The sequence below is a fragment of the Oncorhynchus nerka genome, linkage group LG15 (genome assembly GCF_034236695.1).
Source record: "Oncorhynchus nerka isolate Pitt River linkage group LG15, Oner_Uvic_2.0, whole genome shotgun sequence".
NCBI lineage: Eukaryota > Metazoa > Chordata > Actinopteri > Salmoniformes > Salmonidae > Oncorhynchus > Oncorhynchus nerka.
Genome location: NC_088410.1, coordinates 7,795,513 through 7,811,647, shown reverse-complemented (window position 1 = coordinate 7,811,647; position 16,135 = coordinate 7,795,513). Strand labels below are relative to the sequence as shown.

At 43.4% G+C, this 16,135-nt stretch overlaps 1 protein-coding gene across 1 annotated transcript; it reads left to right on the top strand.

The window, feature by feature from the left end:
- The first annotated feature begins 2,893 nt into the window (after positions 1 to 2,893).
- Positions 2,894 to 16,125, top strand: LOC115126728 (zinc finger protein 883-like). Its single transcript, XM_065002212.1, has 3 exons — positions 2,894 to 3,134; positions 10,616 to 10,830; positions 11,205 to 16,125. The coding sequence occupies exons 2-3, from the start codon at positions 10,632 to 10,634 to the stop codon at positions 13,067 to 13,069; spliced, it is 2,064 nt and encodes a 687-aa protein (XP_064858284.1). The 5' UTR covers positions 2,894 to 3,134; positions 10,616 to 10,631; the 3' UTR covers positions 13,070 to 16,125.
- Positions 16,126 to 16,135: the final 10 nt, after the last annotated feature.

The following is a 16,135-nucleotide window of genomic DNA, read 5'->3' as shown; positions in this document are numbered from 1 at the left end:
ATAGCAACGATAAAAACATTCCCTAACCAGAAACCGTGGATTGATGGCAGCATTCGCGTGAAACTGAAAGCGCGAACCACTGCTTTTAATCAGGGCAAGGTGTCTGGCAACATGACCGAATACAAACAGTGCAGCTATTCCCTCCGCAAGGCTATTAAACAAGCTAAGCGTCAGTACAGAGACAAAGTAGAATCTCAATTCAACGGCTCAGACACAAGAGGCATGTGGCAGGGTCTACAGTCAATCACGGACTACAAGAAGAAACCCAGCCCAGTCACGGACCAGGATGTCTTGCTCCCAGGCAGACTAAATAACTTTTTTGCCCGCTTTGAGGACAATACAGTGCCACTGACACGGCCTGCAACGAAAACATGCGGTCTCTCCTTCACTGCAGCCGAGGTGAGTAAGACATTTAAACGTGTTAACCCTCGCAAGGCTGCAGGTCCAGACGGCATCCCCAGCCGCGCCCTCAGAGCATGCGCAGACCAGCTGGCCGGTGTGTTTACGGACATATTCAATCAATCCCTATACCAGTCTGCTGTTCCCACATGCTTCAAGAGGGCCACCATTGTTCCTGTTCCCAAGAAAGCTAAGGTAACTGAGCTAAACGACTATCGCCCCGTAGCACTCACTTCCGTCATCATGAAGTGCTTTGAGAGACTAGTCAAGGACCATATCACCTCCACCCTACCTGACACCCTAGACCCACTCCAATTTGCTTACCGCCCAAATAGGTCCACAGACGATGCAATCTCAACCACACTGCCCTAACCCACCTGGACAAGAGGAATACCTATGTGAGAATGCTGTTCATCGACTACAGCTCGGCATTCAACACCATAGTACCCTCCAAGCTCGTCATCAAGCTCGAGACCCTGGGTCTCGACCCCGCCCTGTGCAACTGGGTACTGGACTTCCTGACGGGCCGCCCCCAGGTGGTGAGGGTAGGCAATAACATCTCCTCCCCGCTGATCCTCAACACGGGGGCTCCACAAGGGTGCGTTCTGAGCCCTCTCCTGTACTCCCTGTTCACCCATGACTGCGTGGCCACGCACGCCTCCAACTCAATCATCAAGTTTGCGGACGACACAACAGTGGTAGGCTTGATTACCAACAACGACGAGACGGCCTACAGGGAGGAGGTCAGGGCCCTCGGAGTGTGGTGTCAGGAAAATAACCTCACACTCAACGTCAACAAAACTAAGGAGATGATTGTGGACTTCAGGAAACAGCAGAGGGAACACCCCCCTATCCACATCGATGGAACAGTAGTGGAGAGGGTAGCAAGATTTAAGTTCCTCGGCATACACATCACAGACAAACTGAATTGGTCCACTCACACTGACAGCGTCGTGAAGAAGGCGCAGCAGCGCCTCTTCAACCTCAGGAGGCTGAAGAAATTCGGCTTGTCACCAAAAGCACTCACAAACTTCTACAGATGCACAATCGAGAGCATCCTGGCGGGCTGTATCACCGCCTGGTACGGCAACTGCTCCGCCCTCAACCGTAAGGCTCTCCAGAGGGTAGTGAGGTCTGCACAACGCATCACCGGGGGCAAACTACCTGCCCTCCAGGACACCTACACCACCCGATGTTACAGGAAGGCCATAAAGATCATCAAGGACATCAACCACCCGAACCACTGCCTGTTCACCCCGCTATCATCCAGAAGGCGAGGTCAGTACAGGTGCATCAAAGCTGGGACCGAGAGACTGAAAAACAGCTTCTATCTCAAGGCCATCAGACTGTTAAACAGCCACCACTAACATTGAGTGGCTGCTGCCAACACACTGTCATTGACACTGACCCAACTCCAGCCACTTTAATAATGGGAATTGATGGGAAATGTTGTAAATATATCACTAGCCACTTTAAACAATGCTACCTTATATAATGTTACTTACCCTACATTATTCATCTCATATGCATACGTATATACTGTACTCTACATCATCAACTGCATCCTTATGTAATACATGTATCACTAGCCACTTTAACTATGCCACTTTGTTTACTTTGTCTACATTCTCATCTCATATGTATATACTGTACTCGATACCATCTACTGTATGCTGCTCTGTACCATCACTCATTCATATATCCTTATGTACATATTCTTTATCCCCTTACACTGTGTATAAGACAGTAGTTTTGGAATTGTTAGTTAGATTACTTGTTGGTTATCACTGCATTGTCGGAACTAGAAGCACAAGCATTTCGCTACACTCGCATTAACATCTGCTAACCATGTGTATGTGACAAATAAAATTTGATTTGATTTGATTCCAAGCACCACCCTCCTTTTGAAGCTTCCAGTCTGTTATTCAAACTCCATCAGCATTGCAGAGTGATCTCCAGCCTTGTCTTCGTCAACACTCACACCTGTGTTAACGAGAGAATCACTGACTGACGTGATGTCAGCTGGTCCTTTTGTGGCAGGGCTGAAATGCAGCGGAATTTTTTTTTTTTTGGGGGGGGTGTTCAGTTCATTTGCATGGCAAAGAGGGACTTTGAAATTAATTTAAGTTTATCTGATCACTCTTCAGAACATTCTTGAGTATATGCACATTTCCATCATACGAACTGAGCAGCAGACTTTGTGAAAATTGGTATTTGTTTCATTCTCAAAACTTTGGCCACAACTGTATGTCAGAGAGGCCCAGCATCATCCGGGTTAGGGTTTGGCCCGGGGTAGGCCATCATCATAAATAAGAATTTGTTCTTAACTGACTTGCCTAGTTAAATAAAATACATTTAAAAAAATGTCAGGTTGACGTTAAAGTTCATGTCCAAGTAAAGAAGGAATGTCGTGTATTGATGTGACGTGCTGACATATGACGTCACCACAGGAATGTGGGGTTTATTTCACGGCCAGTTACGGAGTAAAGACATGTTGAAGTTTTCCTTCGAGTCTGGTTGAGTTAATGCAGCATAATATCCTAAGTATAGGCTTGAACAAGAGAGGCCTGTAAAACATGCACAAACACTACGCTGATACGACGCTCACGAACATTTCCTGCAGCATCTCATAATCCAGACCAAACTCACTCGGAAAGTGGATACGTTTTTCCCGCTTGCTCTACGAGACCTCACCATTTACAATTATTTTCAGCCAAACAGGAAATCAGTTCCAGGTAACATATTGCTAATGATTATTATTTGTTTTAATGATGCTTGTAGCACGGTCTGTAAACCAACCCATTCCAGGATGAAACCGCACTGGTTTCCGCGGCCTGGTTTTGTTGTTCCCCCAGCTAGTTAGCTGTTAGCCAGTTAGCAACACATCTCCCGTCCGACCCGATTGTGTAGCTAGCTAACATGCTAACTTTATTTCAGGTTCACGGTTGAAGTGTGACTTCCATTTCGTAGTTAGCCAGCTGTCGACTCATTGTGAGTAAAATGACTGTTGTGAGGAATTAGCTAACCGGCTGCTCCTTGTTTAGCCACAGATAGATAGGTTGGTTACAAAATATTTGGTTTAGCTATCTAGGTAGCTAGCCAAATTAGCTGGACTAACCGTTGCTAAACTAACCGGCTACAGGTTTATGCAAACAGCTAACGCCTCGATCATACCGACAGTATTATTGCGTTTTGGTACTCCCGAGTGGCGCAGAGATCTAAGGCACTGCAGACCCTGGTTCGATTCCAGGCTGTATCACAACCGGCCGTGATCGGGTGGCGCACAATTGGCCCAGCATCGTTAGGGTTTGGCCAGGGTAGGCCTTCATTGGAAATATAATACTTTGTTCTGAACTGGCTTGCCTCGTTAAAGATTAAATAAAAGTAATTTCCTATCCAACTGGCCCGCGTTTGCCTTGCAGCATTGATTTGCAGAGGCAGTGCGTTCTGTTTGGTGATTTATGTTGAATTTATTGAACATATGCGTCAAACTGTATGCATAGACGTCTTGACAGAAATAGCAGAATGTGAATGTTGTACACACATCCAGATGATGCTGTGTACCTTTTTGTGCAATAATTCTGTTGGTGTGATCAAGGCATAACCCTTTTTCCATAATATTTTCAAGCAAATTAAGAAGGAATGTCGACCTAAGAAGCAACATTCGGTTTTCCATCATAATGATACAGCTGTGACGCAGGCAAGAATAACTAAGTACTTCCGGGTCAAGGATATTTTGGAATCCTCCAGAATAAGAGTCCTGTTCTTTTGGATAAACTGACAAGATGCATGTCTCTCCGCTCTAGTAATGGGAGTAGTTGTCCACAAAGTGGCATGGTGGACTGTCTAGCTCCCCCCTATCCTTTCTTTGAATTGGTGGATACATCTCATTATTGTAATCCTTTAAAAAAGATTTGATGAGGGTTGTTGACGTCAACCGCCTGTATTCAATGGAGAGATTGTATGCTACTAACATTTACTACCATCTTGGGATAGTGTCCTACTTATATCAGTACACTCGTAACGACTTAAACATTACGAAACTTCTATTAGATCAAATAAACCTTGTATCGCAAATAATATTTTTTGTTGTTGACTGAATTCGACGCACTCTTCATTGACTTCATACAAAAACCTGTTACTTAGCCAAACAATTGGGGGGGGGAAACACCACCTGCTGGACGGATACAGATTTGCACCCTAGCTGGGCCTCTCTCTTCCACTTCCTCTCTGTGTGAATACTTTGTAAATTAATAATTAGTGCAGAATTATCCATGTATTTTATCCTTGCAATTATTCTTTGTTTGACAACAAGTATTTCTATCAGATATTGTGGGATGTATTTGTTTATTTCAATCCTAAATGGTCAACAATGTTGTTTGTGTGTCTGCTCTTATCTTGTGTACATTGTGCTGCAGTAAAAGGTCCATTCTACCCAGGAACACTTCTAGTCTCCAAGTCCACTGAGTTTACACCCCCAGGAGCGTCGCTGCTCATTTTGCGGCCCTTAAAGAGTGGCCAATCAGCTTTAATCCACTTGTTTTTCATATTGGACATAAATACTGCACCGTACATAATCGATTGTGTCTAATAAAACCAGGGTCCAGCCTCTACTCACTAAAGTCCATAGCATACAAAACAGAATGTACGTGTCCAATATGAAAAATCTACTTGGATTGGCTACTCTTTAAGGGCTGCAAAATGAACAGCGACACTTCTCTGGGTGTGAACTCGGTGACAGTGACGTTGTGAAGTTGGCAACGATAAGAAGTAGCCGGGAGTGCAAATACACCTATTCTGGAAATTCATGAGCAGGAATATATCGCTAGCTCTGACTATGGAAGCAGATTACTAACTTGTTCCGGCTGAAGATCATTAGTTTGATAACGGATACGAGAGAAGGGTACTAATTGATTGTTTCACAGGGACTCTAAAAGAAAATATCATTATTCTCTTCATGGAATAAAGACGTTCCATGAAGAGAATTGAAAGTCATTGAAGACGTGGATGTCGCCTGAGTCGCTGATTTTATTTAGAATTGGTAGGGGAAAAAAGGAAAAAAAACAATTTTCTTCTGTTGACAATTTTATATCAAATCGGATGTTTTGTCACCGGTGTAGACTTTTACAATGTGATACTTACTTACGAGCCCAAGTTGCTGGATCGAATCCCCGAGCTGATAAGGTAAAAATCTGTCGTTCTGCCCCATGAACAAGGCAATTTAACCCACTGTTCTACCGGGCGCCGAAGACATAGATGTCAATTATGGCAGCCCCCACACCTCTGTGATTCACAGGGGTTAAATACAGCCCCCACACCTCTGTGATTCACAGGGGTTAAATACAGCCCCCACACCTCTGTGATTCACAGGGGTTAAATGCAGAAGACACATTTCAGTTGAAGGCATTCAGTTGTACAACTGACTGGGTCTTCCCCTTGTTTTGTCACAGGTGTAGACTTTACAGTGAAATGCTGACTGACGAGCCCTTTCCCCTTGTTTTGTCACAGGTGTAGACTTTACAGTGAAATGCTGATTGACGAGCCCTTTCCCCTGTTTTGTCACAGGTGTAGACTTTACAGTGAAATGCTGACTGACGAGCCCTTTCCCCTTGTTTTGTCACAGGTGTAGACTTTACAGTGAAATGCTGATTGACGAGCCCTTTCCCCTGTTTTGTCACAGGTGTAGACTTTACAGTGAAATGCTGACTGACGAGCCCTTTCCCTGTTTTGTCACAGGTGTAGACTTTACAGTGAAATGCTGACTGACGAGCCCTTTCCCCTGTTTTGTCACAGGTGTAGACTTTACAGTGAAATGCTGACTGACGAGCCCTTTCCCCTGTTTTGTCACAGGTGTAGACTTTACAGTGAAATGCTGACTGACGAGCCCTTTCCCCTGTTTTGTCACAGGTGTAGACTTTACAGTGAAATGCTGACTGACGAGCCCTTTTCCAACAATGCAGAGTTAAAAAGTAAAATGAGAATAGTAAAACAGTAAAATACAAGGCGTAGCGTTACCAAGTCTGTCTGTGTGAGGTTACATGGTTACATGGTTACATGGATAGTCAGATTTAATATAATAGTTTGATTAAAAACGTGCTTTGCAAGAAGAACGGTTTCTCTAATAATAATCCTGTTTCCATGGAAACATCTGAAATCCGGCTACCCGATGGCACTCTGATAAATGCAGAAGATTACTACTCAAAATAAATGTTCTATCACAGTGATCATGTTATTTATTATTTTTTTAAGCACATTTAATTCCGAGTTCGGACATAGAAATAGTTTTCACAAACAAAATGTTATAAGACAGTAGTACATTCAGTTGTTCTGAACTCACTTCACTTTGCACTTAACAGGGAGGCTCGATTTGCTGTTGCCAGCACATGTGCAGATCAAATACAATTAGCTGGAATTTCGATTTCAAATACAATTAGCTGGAATTTTTATTTGAAATACAATCTGCTGGAATTGTGATTTTATGCTACATGTCCTATAGGCTCAGAAAACCTTGTTTTAATCGGCGTTGATGCTTGCTTTGATTTTTCACCGTATACCGATTTTAAGATTTTGTATATATATTTTTTATTTTACCTTTATTTAACTAGGCAAGTCAGTTAAGAACAAATTCTTATTTTCAATGACGGCCTAGGAACAGTGGGTTAACTGTCTGTTCAGGGGGCAGAACGACAGATTTTGTACCTTGTCAGCTCGGGGGTTTGAACTTGCAACCTTCCGGTTACTAGTCCAACGCTCAAACCACTAGGCTACCCTGCCTAGAGTAAGCAGAGTAAGGTGTTTACATGACTATTGGATAATTTGCCCTAATCAGATTAATATTGAGGTAGTTGAGGTAATATATGCATGTAGTTTGGGGTACAAGTGACTAGGCAATCAGCATAGATAATAAAGAGGAACAGCAGTATACAAAACCAGTCAAAAGTTTACACAGACCTACTCCTTCAAAGGTTCACACAGACCTACTTCTTCAAAGGTTCACACAGACCTACTCCTTCAAAGCTTTACACAGACCTACTCCTTCAAAGGTTCACACAGACCTACTCCTTCAAAGGTTCACACAGACCTACTCCTTCAAAGGTTCACACAGACTTACTCCTTCAAAGGTTCACACAGACCTACTGTTTCAAAGGTTCACACAGACCTACTCCTTCAAAGCTTTACACAGACCTACTCCTTCAAAGGTTCACACAGACCTACTCCTTCAAAGGTTCACACAGACCTACTCCTTCAAAGGTTCACACAGACCTACTGTTTCAAAGGTTCACACAGACCTACTGTTTCAAAGGTTCACACAGACCTACTGTTTCAAAGGTTCACACAGACCTACTGTTTCAAAGGTTCACACAGACCTACTCCTTCAAAGGTTCACACAGACCTACTGTTTCAAAGGTTCACACAGACCTACTCCTTCAAAGGTTTTTCTTTATTTTTACCATTTTTAGTAGTGAAGACATCAAAACTATAAACTGGCACATGGAATCATGTAGTAACTCAAAAAGTGTTAAACGAATGCTTTTCCAACGGTCTTCAAGGAGTTTCCACATATGCTGAGCACTTGTTGGCTGCTTTTCCTTCTCTGCAGTCCAGCTCATCCCAAACCATCTCAGTTGGGTTGAGGTTGGGTGATTGTGGAAGCCAGGTCATCTGATGCAGCATTCCATCACTCTCCTTCTTGGTCAAATAGCTCTTACACAGCCTGGAGGTGTGTTGGGTCATTGTCCTGTTGAAAAACAAATGATAGTGGGACTAAGCCCAAACCAGATGGGATGGCATATCGCTGTATAATGCTGCATGCTGGTTAAATGTGCGTTGAATTCTAAATAAATCACAGACCGTGTCACCAGGAAAGCACCATCACACCTCCTCCTCCATGCGTCACAGTGGGAACCACACATGCGGAGATCATCCGTTCACCTACTCTGCGTGTCAAAGACATGATGGTTGGAACCAATAATTTGGACTCATCAGAACAAAGGACAGATTTCCACCGGTCTAATGTCCATTGCTCATGTTTCTTGGCCCAAGCAAGTCTCTTCCTATTGGTGTCCTTTAGTAGTGGTTTCTTTGCAACAATTTGACCATGAATGCCTGATTTCACGCAGTCTCCTCTGAACAGTTGATGTTGAGATGTGTCTGTTACTTGAACTCGGTGAAGCATTTATTTGGGCTGCAATCTGAGGTGCAGTTAACTCTAATGAACTTGTCCTCTGCAACAGGGGAAACTCTGGGTCTTCCTTTCCTGTGGCGTTCCTCATGAGAGCCAGTTTCATCATTGCGCCTGATGGTTTTTGTGACTGAAGAAACGTTCAAAGTCCTTGAAATGTTCCTGATTGACTGACCTTCATGTCTTAATATAGTGATGGACTGTCGTTTCTCTTTGCTTATTTGAGCTGTTCTTGCCATAATGTCGACTTGGTCTTTTACCAAACAGGGCTATCGTCTGTATACCACCCCTACCTTGTCACAACACAACTGATTGGCTCAAACGCATTAAGAAGGAAATAAATTCCACAAATTAACTTTTAACAAGGCACACATGTTAATTGAAATGCATTCCAGGTGGACTACCTCATGAAGCTGGTTGAGAGAATGCCAAGAGTGTGCAAAGCTGTCATCAAGGCAAAGGGTGGCTACTTTGAAGAATCTCAAATATAAAATATATTTTTAATTTGTTTGACACTTTCTTTGGATACTACATGTTTCCATATGAGTTATTTCATAGTTTTGATGTCTTCACTATTATTCTACAATGTAGAATAAAGAAAGAAAAACCCTTGAATGAGTAGGTGTGTCCAAACTTTTGATTGGTTCTGTATGTACAGTGTGAAAGTGTGTGTGTTTTGTGTAGTATTTGTGAGGGTGCAAGAGAATCAGTGCAACAAACAAAAGAGGGTCAATGCAAATAGTCCGGGTAGCCATTTGATGAACTGTTCAGCAGTCTAATTGCTTGGGGGGGTAGAAGCTGTTCAGCAGTCTGATGGCTTGGGGGGTAGAAGCTGTTCAGCAGTCTGATGGCTTGGGGGGTAGAAGCTGTTCAGCAGTCTGATGGCTTGGGGGTAGAAGCTGTTCAGCAGTCTGATGGCTTGGGGGTAGAAGCTCTTCAGCAGTCTGATGGCTTGGGGGTAGAAGCTGTTCAGCAGTCTAATTGCTTGGGGGTAGAAGCTGTTCAGCAGTCTGATGGCTTGGAGGGTAGAAGCTGTTCAGCAGTCTGATGGCTTGGGGGTAGAAGCTCTTCAGCAGTCTGATGGCTTGGAGGGTAGAAGCTGTTCAGCAGTCTGATGGCTTGGAGGGTAGAAGCTGTTCAGCAGTGTAATTGCTTGGGGGTAGAAGCTGTTCAGCAGTCTGATGGCTTGTGGGTCGAAGCTGTTTAGCAGTCTGATGGCTTGGGGGTAGAAGCTGTTCAGCAGTCTGATGGCTTGGGGGTAGAAGCTGTTCAGCAGTCTGATGGCTTGAGGTAGAAGCTCTTCCGGTGCCAAACTTGGTACTCCTGGACCGCTGGCCGTGCAGTAGCAGAGATTACTTGGGTAGATTGAGTCTTTGACCATTAGGGCCTTCCTCTGACGCTACCGGGTATAGAGGTCCTGGATGGCAGGGAGCTCGGCCCCAGTGATGTACTGGGACCATACACACTACTAGAGGTTGACCGATATGTGTGGTAGCTAGATTAGATACATTTTTTATTTTTTGTTGTTGAATTTTTACCCCTTTTTCTCCCCAATTTCGTGATATCAAATTGTTTTAGTAGCTACTATCTTGTCTCATCACTACAACTCCCCTACGGGCTCGGGAGAGACGGTTGAAAGTCATGCGTCCTCCGATACACAACCCAACCAAGCCGCACTGCTTCTTAACACCGCGTGCTTCCAACCCATGCACCTGGCAACCTTGGTTAGCGCGCACTGCGCCCGGCCCGCCACAGGAGTCGCTGGTGCGCAATGAGACAAAGATATCCCTAACCCGGACGACGCTAGGCCAATTGTGCGTCGCTCCACGGACCTCCCGGTCGCGGCCAGTTACGACAGAGCCTGGGCGCAAACCCAGAGTCTCTGGTCGCACAGCTGACGCTGCAGTACAGCGCCCTTAACCACTGCGCCACCCGGGAGGCCCGCTTAGATACATTTTTATTGTCTTTTCTGGAGCTATACCACGATCTAGGTTTGTGAAAATCACCCTGAACTCTTTCGGTCTCCTCTTTTAGATCTACCCAGCCTACCATGTCTGAACCAGGTTCTGGTTGTGGTGTTCCAGCCCAGAGAAGCTCACAGCAGGGTCCAGAGTTGCTGTCAGTGAAGCTGGGGGACTGCAGTCAAACAGTGGAACTCAATGTGATTGTCAAGGAGGAGGGCGAGGAGAGAGAAATCAATGAGCGGGAGGAGGAAGAGAGAGAGGAGGACAGGGCCTCTGTTGACTCAGGTAAATTCAGGCTAACATCCTCTTTGGTTTAGAGAGTTGAACAACTCAAAATAACTTGATTTTCTGGTTCATTAAGAAATGTAAACATGTTTTTGGATGTTGAATAATCATTGATTCTGCTTTGTAGTATAACCCTCAGGCTTCTGTATGTGTAAGAGGGAAGGCGAGTGCCCCCCAAAAATGGCTACCGACCATTGCGCAATGCATTGTAATTTGACAATGGCGGCATTATTTATGTGCAATGAAACAAGCCCCTTGCGAAAGTATTTCTTTCAATACACTGTTAATCCTAATTAATGTTGAATCCTGCATGAAGATAAAATACTTTGTTCCTCTGTCTGTTTCTTACCCTATATCTGTTCATATTCTTACAGGAGAGATCCCCAACCCAGACTCAGTCAAGGAGCCCAATTCCACAGCATCAGGACTATCTGGTTGTGGGAATTACCCCTGTCCTCAATGTGGGAAGTGTTTCAGTCGAGCAGGAGACCTGAAGACTCATCAGAGATCCCACAGTGGAGAGAAGCCTAACTGTACATTAAATGTGATTGTCAAAGAGGAGGACGGTGACTGTACTCTTAATGTGATTGTCAAAGAGGAGGAGGATGAGAAGGAAAAGAGAGGAGTTGAGGAAGAGAAGGAAACTAGTGGTATAGTTGACCCAGATACATCACGACTTCGTGGTCGTTACCCTTGTCCTCAATGTGGAAAGAGTTTCAGTTCCTCAGGTAATCTAAAGAATCATCAAAGAGTTCACAATGGAGAGAAACCTTACCACTGCTCTCAATGTGGAAAGGGTTTCAGTCGAGCAGGAGACCTGAAGACTCATCAGAGATCCCACAGTGGAGAGAAGCCTCACCACTGCTCTCTTTGTGGGAAGTGTTTCAGTCGAGCAGGAGACCTGAAGACTCATCAGAGATCGCACAGTGGAGAGAAGTCTGCCAGTACTTTCAATGTGATTGTCAAAGAGGAGGAGGATGAAAAGGAAATCGATGAGACGGTAAAGAGAGAAGTTAAGGAAGAGCAGGAACCTAGTGGTGTAGTTGACCCAGATACATCAAGACTATCTGGTCGTGGTCGATTCCCCTGTCATCAGTGTGGGAAGAGTTTCCGTTCCTCAGGTAAACTAAAGAATCATCAAAGAGTACACACTCGAGAGAAACCATTTCACTGTGCCACATGTGGGAAGAGTTTCCGTGAAAAATTCAACCTCACGAGACACGAGAAGGTACATAGTGGGGAGAAGCCATATCACTGCACCCAGTGTGGGAAAAGCTTCAATCGTTCTGGAAGTCTTAAGGAACATCAAAGAGTACATACAGGGGAGAAGCCTTACCACTGCTCTCTTTGTCAGAAGAGTTTTAGTCAGCCAGGAAACCTTAAGAAACATCAGAGAATACATACAGGGGAGAAGCCTTACCGTTGCTCTCTGTGTGGAAATAGTTTTTGTTTTGCTGGAAACCTAAAGAATCATCAGAGATCACACTGTGGAGAGAAGCCTTACCGCTGCTCTCAGTGTGGGGAGGGATTCCCTCAACTAAAAAGTCTTAAAAGCCATCAGAAAATACATATTGGAGAGACGTCTCCCTCTACTTTCAATGTGATTGTCAAAGAGGAGGATGGTGACTGTACTTTCAATGTGATTGTCAAAGAAGAGGAGGATGGGAAGAAAATTAGAGAAGTTGAAGAGGACGACAACAACAGTGGTGTAGTTGACCCAGATACATCAAGATTGCCTGATCGGGGTCGTTACCCCTGTCCTCAATGTGGAAAGATTTTCAGTTCCTCAAGTAATCTTAAGAATCATCAAAGAGTACACACTGGAGAGAAACCTTTCCTCTGCTCCCAATGTGGGAAGAGTTTCAGTGAGAAAGTAAACCTTAAGAGACACGAAAGAGTACATAGTGGAGAGAAGCCTTACCACTGCACCACATGTGGGAAGAGCTTCAATCATTCAGGAAGCCTTAGAGATCACCAGAGAATTCATACAGGGGAGAAACCTTACCACTGCTCACTTTGCGGAAATAATTTCCGTTTCGCAGGAGACCTAAAGAATCATCAGAGATCACACAGTGGAGAGAAGCCTTACCAATGTTCTCGGTGTGGAGAGGGATTCACTCAGCTAAGAAGTCTAAGAAGTCATGAGAGAATATCCATTGGAGGGAAGCCTGCCTGTGCTTTCAATGTGATTGTCCAAGAAGAGAAAGAAGTTGAGGGAGAGGAGAGTGATGTGAAATAAACGTGAAGTGAGGATACATAAGCTAACTATAGGTATTGATATTCACACCTATCCTTGCAATGGTGTCATGGACTGCACCATTTAGGGCTATCTTCATCTTCTTTTACTTCTGAGTGAATTGGAAGTTCACAAATGAACTCAACTTGAATACCACCACCACCTAATGTGCTGGAGAGTGTATAAATCTGACCTTTATTTTGACAGGGAGTCAATACTGAGACCGAGGTCTCTTTTCCAGATGAGGCCTGTATAGCACCACAATACACATTAAACTACCAATTCATATACACATTAATACACAATAAACACATTCAACTACCCATTCATAAACAGAATATACACAGTGTTATACACAACATGACACAAAGAAAAACAGACATTCTTTAGCAACAAGGTCCCATAACAACTGTCTGAAATGCCCTAGAGGCACCAATTCCTCCAATTTTAAAATGCATTGTAGATTATTCGACACACGCAAGGCACAAGGAATCCAAATGCTGATCTACCGAACTCTGTAGACACCAATGGAGTCTCTAGAGTTAACCAACACCAATGGAGTCTCTAGAGTTAACCAAGCCCAATGGAGTCTCTAGAGTTAACCAAGCCCAATGGAGTCTCCAGAGTTAACCAACCCCGATGGAGTCTCTAAAGTTAACCAACCCCGTGACCAGGTTTGAGTTTTAAACATCAGTAAGGGGTTTCCTGCACAACTGTAAAATCAGACTGTAGCCTTGTCACAGCCAGGTCAGCAGTCGGGGTAATTCCGTAACGTAATAGTATCATACGTATTTAGATGAGATCGAGACAAGATCGTTAACAACTATAGTGGTTGCTGTAGTAATGCTATTCCCAGGCCTAAAGCCTTTACATGAGATCGATATACTGAACAATACGTTTTCCATTCAAACACAAAAAAACGTATTTTGTGCACAAATTTGTTTACGTCCTTGTTATTGAGCATTTTTTTATTTTGTGAAGATAATCCATCCACATGACAGGTGTGTCATATCCAGAAGCTGATTAAATAGCATGATCATTACAGCGTGAACACTGACAAACTGATGTCCCAGCCTTATTAGTCTAGTCATGGTAAAAACATGACGTCTGGCCTCCCGAGTGTCACAGCGGTCTAAGGCACTACTGTCTTTCTTTTGAATGCACAGATGACACAATAAACAACCATATCTAACTTTAACTACCACAGTATCATGTTAAAGGGCAATTTCACAATTACATAGTCATAATCTCAAGCACCACCCCCAACATCAACATTTGTGAAAATGGCACATTTTTATGTTTTGCAGTGAAATATATAGAGGAATATGTGTTTCCAATGACATCAGTGTGATTTTAACCAATTATCAGGAGGCATTGTTTACTAATTACCTACTAATTGGTTGATGACGTCATCAACCAATGTTGATGTTGGGGTGGTGCTTGAGATGATGAATGTAGTATGTTTTTTTTTAATACATTATTTCCTGTTAAAGCAACGTATGTACACGACTAACATGTAAAACAGTAGCATAGTCTATAGAGGCCTGTATACTAGGGGCTGAGTCTATAGAGGCCTGTATACTAGGGGCTGAGTCTATAGAGGCCTGTATACTGGGGGCTGAGTCTATATATAGTATATACTGGGGGCTGAGTCTATATATAGTATATACTAGGGGCTGAGTCTATATATAGTGTATACTAGGGGCTGAGTCTATAGAGGCCTGTATACTGGGGGCTGAGTCTATAGAGGCCTGTATACTGGGGGCTGAGTCTATAGAGGCCTGTATACTGGGGGCTGAGTCTATAGAGGCCTGTATACTGGGGGCTGAGTCTATAGAGGCCTGTATACTGGGGGCTGAGTCTATATATAGTATATACTGGGGGCTGAGTCTATATATAGTATATACTAGGGGCTGAGTCTATATATAGTGTATACTAGGGGCTGAGTCTATATATAGTGTATACTAGGGGCTGAGTCTATAGAGGCCTGTATACTGGGACTGAGTCTATATATAGTATATACTGGGGGCTGAGTCTATATATAGTATATACTGGGGGCTGAGTCTATATATAGTGTATACTAGGGGCTGAGTCTATATATAGTGTATACTAGGGGCTGAGTCTATAGAGGCCTGTATACTGGGACTGAGTCTATATATAGTATATACTGGGGGCTGAGTCTATATATAGTATATACTGGGGGCTGAGTCTATATATAGTATATACTGGGGGCTGAGTCTATATATAGTATATACTGGGGGCTGAGTCTATATATAGTATATACTGGGGCTGAGTCTATATGTAGTATATACTGGGGCTGAGTCTATATGTAGTATATACTGGGGGCTGAGTCTATATGTAGTATATACTGGGGGCTGAGTCTATATGTAGTATATACTGGGGGCTGAGTCTATATGTAGTATATACTGGGGGCTGAGTCTATATGTAGTATATACTGGGGCTCAATGTCCCAAATGGTGCGCTATTCACCCTGTAGTGCATTACTTTCGACCATGAGCCCTATTCTGTAGTGCACTACATTTGACTATGGGCCCTATTCTGTAGTGCACTACTTTCGACCATGGGCCCTATTATGTAGTGCACTGCATTTGTCCATGGGCCCTATGGGCTATTCTATTGAAAACAAAATAAGTCCATAGACTCAAGTAGAATTCAGTTGTAGATATTTTTTATACCTGATTAAACTCAGTAGAAGGGCTGGTTTGTATTGACATAAAATATATTGTTATGTCATGATCTGGATGGAACCGGTGTTTTTTAGAATATTGTTCTGTTCCGGAACAGTATAGATCCCTTTCGTTGTCAGTTCTGGTTCTGTTGCTTGAAATTCCGTTTTTCTTTTCTGTTCCCTGAACTGGTTCCAACTCCTGGTTTAGAATATTGTAAAGTATCCATTAATTAAATAATAAATGCTAACAAACTGTAATCTTCTTCTTCATTAAAGGTGGATGATGTTGGTAGATTGTCTTTATCCATGAAAAGTCAGTATTGTATCATGGTGATGATAAATCACAAGAATAAAAGATGCCAGACACTCACTGCATTGTT

Excerpts from the sequence above, each read along its gene's own strand:
- LOC115126728 (XM_065002212.1), top strand. The coding sequence starts at position 10,632 with ATGTCTGAACCAGGTTCTGGTTGTGGTGTTCCAGCCCAGAGAAGCTCA. Across the intron at positions 10,831-11,204 it reads CAGGGCCTCTGTTGACTCAG|GAGAGATCCCCAACCCAGAC; the intron begins GTAAATTCAGGC and ends ATATTCTTACAG.